This window comes from Drosophila guanche, unplaced genomic scaffold (genome assembly GCF_900245975.1).
Source record: "Drosophila guanche unplaced genomic scaffold, DGUA_6, whole genome shotgun sequence".
NCBI classification, from domain to species: Eukaryota; Metazoa; Arthropoda; class Insecta; order Diptera; family Drosophilidae; genus Drosophila; species Drosophila guanche.
In genome coordinates, this window is record NW_022995746.1 from 2,379,538 (window position 1) to 2,384,702 (window position 5,165).

Consider the following 5,165-nt stretch of genomic DNA (forward strand, 5'->3'; position numbering starts at 1 on the left):
TTCTTCTTTATCTCACACTTAATTTATTTGATCATCGCAACGCCTGCGAAGTAGAAGCGTGGTCTCGAAACACAAACACGAAACATCAGACGTACAATAAGTACACATACAATTTAGCCCTAGGGTTGTGGTGCGGTGTGGCGCTAGGAGGAGTTGGGAGAATATTTTGACTACAATATGTATACCGAAAACTGATTTGATTACACATATACATATTTTTAGAGTATAATGTTTAGATATTTATATATGTTAATGCCTTTGAAATTTCCTAATGCATATACTGGCGCTGGCTCTGGCTCTGGCTTCTAGTCCTTCTTCTTTTGTGCTGCTGTCTTTTTGGTCGCGGGAGCTGCTTCTGCTGCAGCTGCCTCGATGGCCACTCCATTGGCATTGGCCTGCCCCTCCAGCGGCAGTGGCTTCTTGCTGCCTGCTGCGGCCTGCTCCTCCATCTCGCCGGAGAAGCCAAACTCGTTGACGCGCTTCAGGTCGACGCGGTACTGCCAGCGCTGGTAGAGGAACACAAAGAAGATAATGTCATCGCGGAAGCAGCCCAGGCGGTACATGGTGGGCATCTTGATGACGAACGCAAAAATGTCATCGATGAATGTGTTGAGGAACTTGTAGGTCATCATGCGCCACGGCATGTGGGCGACCGACTTCATCTTGTAGTTGATGAACAGCTGGGGAGTCATCAGAATGAAGCCAAACGTCAGCAGGTAGCTGTAGAGCATGTTCAGCACGAAGGAGTACCAGCCCTTGTGCTCGTTGTAGATCAGCGAGTAGATGAAGTAGCACACCAGCAGGGGGAAGCAGGCCCAGCCCAGATACTTGAAGGCCAGCCTGTCGTACTCCTTGGTGGAGCTCTCCGAGTAGGAGCCCTTGTCATTGAAGCTGATGCGCGGAAACACGCCCAAGATCTTCTGCTCGTGATTGTAGTTGATGTCGACCACCTTGTGGATCTTCCACACCTCAATGCCCAGTCCCACGAAGCAGGATATGCGTATCATGAAGTTCGTCTCGTTGTCCAGCACGTACAGCAGAATGATGAGCGATTGGAACACGGCAAAGAACACGGAGCGCACAGACAGACCCTCCAGGGACTTGCGATTGTTCCAGAACTGAATGTCGTTCTTGAATGCGAGCAACTCAAACACCGAATGGAGGATGGACACGGCCACCGTGATGCCCAGCAGATAGATGTTCGTGTCGAGCAGCGTCTCCTTCAGCGAGTCTTGGTCCTCGTCGGTCTCCTCCACAGCACCGGCGGCCATAAGATCCCCCAGCATATTGCCAGCCCATTTGTTCTTCATCTGCTTGGCGGCGTACAGCTGCCACTTGAACATGCCGAGTGGCTGGAAGGTTAGGTGGAGATCCAGCTCGGGCGTTGTCTGGTTTATGGGTAAATATTCACGCTGCAGATTCCAGTAGTCATTGACAAACAGAATGGGCAAATAGGTCTTACCGCCATCCACAAACTTGACATACTCGTCCAGTGGCGGCGGCACCGATCCCTGTGCCCAGTTCGTCTGATCCACCACGAGATTAACCGTCAGATTGGGATGCCAGTGCGACACAATCTGATCCTTGAGATTCGCATGCTTCAGCTCGTGCTCCAGCTTCTCCTTCTCGCTGGCCAGCAAATTGTAGTTGCGATTCACGCGCAGCTTCTTGAACTTATTCAACTGATGCTGCTGATGGCCCATGTGGCCGCTCCTCGCATAATGCGGCGACTTGGGGTCCGGACTCTCGCCGCTGCGCGTTACAAATGCGTGCAGGTAGACGCTGCCGTTGTTCATTAAATGCTGACTGGCTTTAATTTTCAGATTGTGGCTGTAGATGCCGTCCTTGGTGGGGCCCGAGCTCCAGTCCCCATACGTGAGATCCTCCTGCAGCCACAGCAGATTCGCCTTCTGCTGAAAGTTCACCACGTCCGGCTCCTCCGACAGCCAGACGTGCAAATCGAAATCGGTGCCGTTCTCAAAATAATTCCATGCGGTTATTTTTGGACTCGCATTCGCCACGCTCTTATCGTCGCCGGCTGCAGGCGCCGTCGGCTTGCGGAAGAAAGAACTCACAAAGTAGATGATCAGCGCCCGCAGGATCAGCGACTTGGTCATCGCAAAGAATGATTCCATGCGCGAGGGCTGATTTGGAGGCGGTTGTGCCTGCGCTTCTTGACCTTCAGCACCCGCATTGTTGGCCAGCTCAGCGTTCCCATTCCCAGCAGCCACCTGAAAAATGGGGCCAGCAATTGAAATCTCTCGTGCTCAGTTGTTGCAATTGATTGAGGCCTTGATTTAGCTTACCGCGCCTTCAGCCGCAGGCTGTTCATCACCCGCAGTCGACATGTTGTGTACTTTAAACGTTATCCACGTTTTCTTTCAGGGTTCTTTTTTTTACACAACGTTCTTTTATAAATTGCAATTAGCGCTAGAGTGACCGCGCTCAGAAATATACCATGTCAGTTTTGAAATATACCGAGAAAGTATTTATTTGCAAGCAGTCACCTGATGAGCATCGATATTAATATCGCACATGGAAATTATTTGCTGATCTGTTGACTGTTTTAAATAATTATATATTTAATTATTTAAATTCATATAAATGTATGCCTGCCAATTTCATTACAGTAATAACCGCAAGCTCTGTCTGTTATCTCTCCGCCTATCGCACACAACTATCGATATTGTTCGCAGCTCCACTGTGCCATATCGATAGATTGACACATCAAGCTACTAGCACCCCTGATTTTCCTTTTCTTTTGAAATAGCATTTGGTTGCACGTTTTCTTGGGTAAGTTGCTAAAATAATGTGAAAATAATTGGTAAACAGCGAAAGTGTTGCAAATACATGCGGCCCATGGGCGCGCCATGTGTTTGTGCACCGAAAACTGGTGGCATCGAGGCGGTTTGGCCAGAATAGAACTGCAAGTCGAACGCCCACTTGGCAGCAAGTCGGACCTAACCTCGAAGCCGCCACACAAACCAAAAAAATTGCAAAAAATGTGACACTTTCGTGGAACAGAACTAAAGCAAAGTGAACTCAATGCTAATGGTGACTTTTGTGCTTGCAGCAACGAACCGAAAATGCAAATCTTCGTGAAAACTCTCACTGGCAAGACCATCACCTTGGAGGTCGAGCCCTCTGACACCATCGAGAATGTCAAGGCTAAGATCCAGGACAAGGAGGGCATTCCCCCAGATCAGCAGCGTCTGATTTTCGCCGGCAAGCAGCTGGAGGATGGCCGCACCCTGTCCGACTACAACATCCAGAAGGAGTCGACCCTGCACTTGGTGCTCCGCCTGCGCGGTGGCATCATCGAGCCCTCGCTCCGCATTCTGGCCCAGAAGTACAACTGCGACAAGATGATCTGCCGCAAGTGCTACGCTCGTCTGCACCCTCGTGCCACCAACTGCCGCAAGAAGAAGTGCGGACACACCAACAACCTGCGCCCCAAGAAGAAGTTGAAGTAGACGCTGCCACCCATCAACCGGCTGTGCCTGCTGTGCCGCCACTCTACCATCTGCTATGGCGGCAGCAAACCACAACAACATCCAATACAATGGTTAACAATCTAAGTAAATATATGTACATTTTGTAAAACGATCAGCCACAAGCCAAGAGCCTACAATTCACTTGAGAGAGAAATGTATTTTGCCTGTGTATGTACATGAAATATTTGCTACAAGGCGCACCGCAATCATCACCATGTGTATCTGTGTTTGTGTCTGTGTCTTGTTATGATGTGGAAGTCCGTTGCAACCCGTTTTGAGTCAAACAACTGGAGCTGCGGCAACTCTTATACTGGATGAAAATGGAGCTGCGAGCCTGTTTCGGTTTGGGTTCTTGCCATGCCAGCAGCAGCTGGTTTCAGCTTACACATCCAGGAAGCGGCAGGCCCGACCGCAGTAATTGATATTCCTTTTTCTAGCGACCTTTGCTGCTGCCTCTCTGCGGTTAGCCAAAGGGAAAGGGGATCATCATGGATCGCTGGAGCAGACCTACTTGGGCATAACGACAACTGCGAGTTACAGTTAATTGGTTCCAGAAGTGGACTCTGGACTGCTGCTGGCACTTGTTCGCGCTTAGATGGGCAAACGAACTGGTTATCAGCCTCCAGCCCAGCCCCAGCCATATTCTACGTCTTTTCCCGCTCTTGGACTCCCCCGCTCTGCTGCCAGTGCGTATTTTGTGAATCTCTTAATAACCCAAGGGGTGTACTGCTGCCTGGTGACGACCCAAAGGGTTCACTTCGCGCCTGATGAAACAACGCAGCTTCGCCCACCTTGCGGCCTGTGTACAGTGGTCCATGGAGAACCGACCAGAGACGCAAAGCTGCCGAGCTCCGGGCATGTCCCTCATCCTCCTCGCTCTGCAATATAAAAAGGTGTTATGTGCGGGCGTGTGGTGCGTGAGGGAAAAGTATTTTAAAAATTAAGGCAGTGGCTCCAGGAAGGGCGCTTATTTATGGGTCCTGGATTCTGGCTCCTGTCTCTGGAAAATTCCTACCTTCTGCACGTCCCCCTGCCTGTCGTGGTGTTGTTTTCGTTTTTAATTTTTGCAACGCACGAGAGAGTGAGGCCAGGCCGTCTCCGCCTCCGCCTCCGCCTTGCCGTTTCGCAAGTTTCGAGCTTTGTCTTTTGGGCTTACTTGAGGCTGGAGCATCTTTGGGGACTTTTATGGCCTGGTCGCAGTTTACATAACAGATGTGACCAGAATAATTAAGAGTGCGCTTCGTGGTCGAGAGAGCAAGTGGCTTCGATTTCTCGTTGCTCGATGCGGGCCTCTCGAGTGACCCAAATATTCCCTTGCTCCTCCTCCGCTCAACTCCTTTCGAGGACAACCACTTGGATGGCTGCTCTGGTCACTCGCCCGCTGACACTCTTAACGTTTGGGGCGTTTCTCTTTTGGACGGCACTGTGGGGCGGGATTCGGGGCGTTTGAAGCGCATTAATATTGCAGACAGGAGTTCGTGCCCCCATCCTGTACCCCACCACTCCAGGGCTCTACTTTACGACGAAAAGTGCTCATTGAAAATTGAACGAGTTTCCTTTTGCGCCACTTCCACTTTGCGGATTTCTCGTTTCCATATGGTGCGGGCAGGACAGGGCGCTGCTGAAGGTTCTTGCGTGAGTTATGGCCGCCGCTTATGCAACAAAGTCAAC

At 50.6% G+C, this 5,165-nt stretch overlaps 2 protein-coding genes across 2 annotated transcripts; one reads left to right on the top strand and one right to left on the bottom strand.

The window, feature by feature from the left end:
• On the bottom strand, nucleotides 1-2,460 carry LOC117582022 (cleft lip and palate transmembrane protein 1). The gene is made up of 2 exons (XM_034269547.1): nucleotides 2,307-2,460; nucleotides 1-2,231 (listed from the first exon to the last, which is right to left on the bottom strand). The coding sequence occupies exons 1-2, from the start codon at nucleotides 2,346-2,348 to the stop codon at nucleotides 306-308; spliced, it is 1,968 nt and encodes a 655-aa protein (XP_034125438.1). The 5' UTR covers nucleotides 2,349-2,460; the 3' UTR covers nucleotides 1-305.
• Nucleotides 2,461-2,665: 205 nt separating this feature from the next.
• On the top strand, nucleotides 2,666-3,616 carry LOC117582189 (ubiquitin-60S ribosomal protein L40). Its single transcript, XM_034269792.1, has 2 exons — nucleotides 2,666-2,793; nucleotides 3,074-3,616. The coding sequence occupies exon 2, from the start codon at nucleotides 3,087-3,089 to the stop codon at nucleotides 3,471-3,473; it is 387 nt and encodes a 128-aa protein (XP_034125683.1). The 5' UTR covers nucleotides 2,666-2,793; nucleotides 3,074-3,086; the 3' UTR covers nucleotides 3,474-3,616.
• Nucleotides 3,617-5,165: the final 1,549 nt, after the last annotated feature.

What these genes read in the sequence shown, in the direction of transcription:
- LOC117582022 (XM_034269547.1), bottom strand. Translation starts at nt 2,348, where the DNA reads ATGTCGACTGCGGGTGATGAACAGCCTGCGGCTGAAGGCGCG. An exon ending in AGCCTGCGGCTGAAGGCGCG is followed by an intron (nt 2,232 to 2,306) that starts GTAAGCTAAATC and finishes CCCATTTTTCAG; the next exon opens with GTGGCTGCTGGGAATGGGAA.
- LOC117582189 (XM_034269792.1), top strand. Translation starts at nt 3,087, where the DNA reads ATGCAAATCTTCGTGAAAACTCTCACTGGCAAGACCATCACCTTGGAG.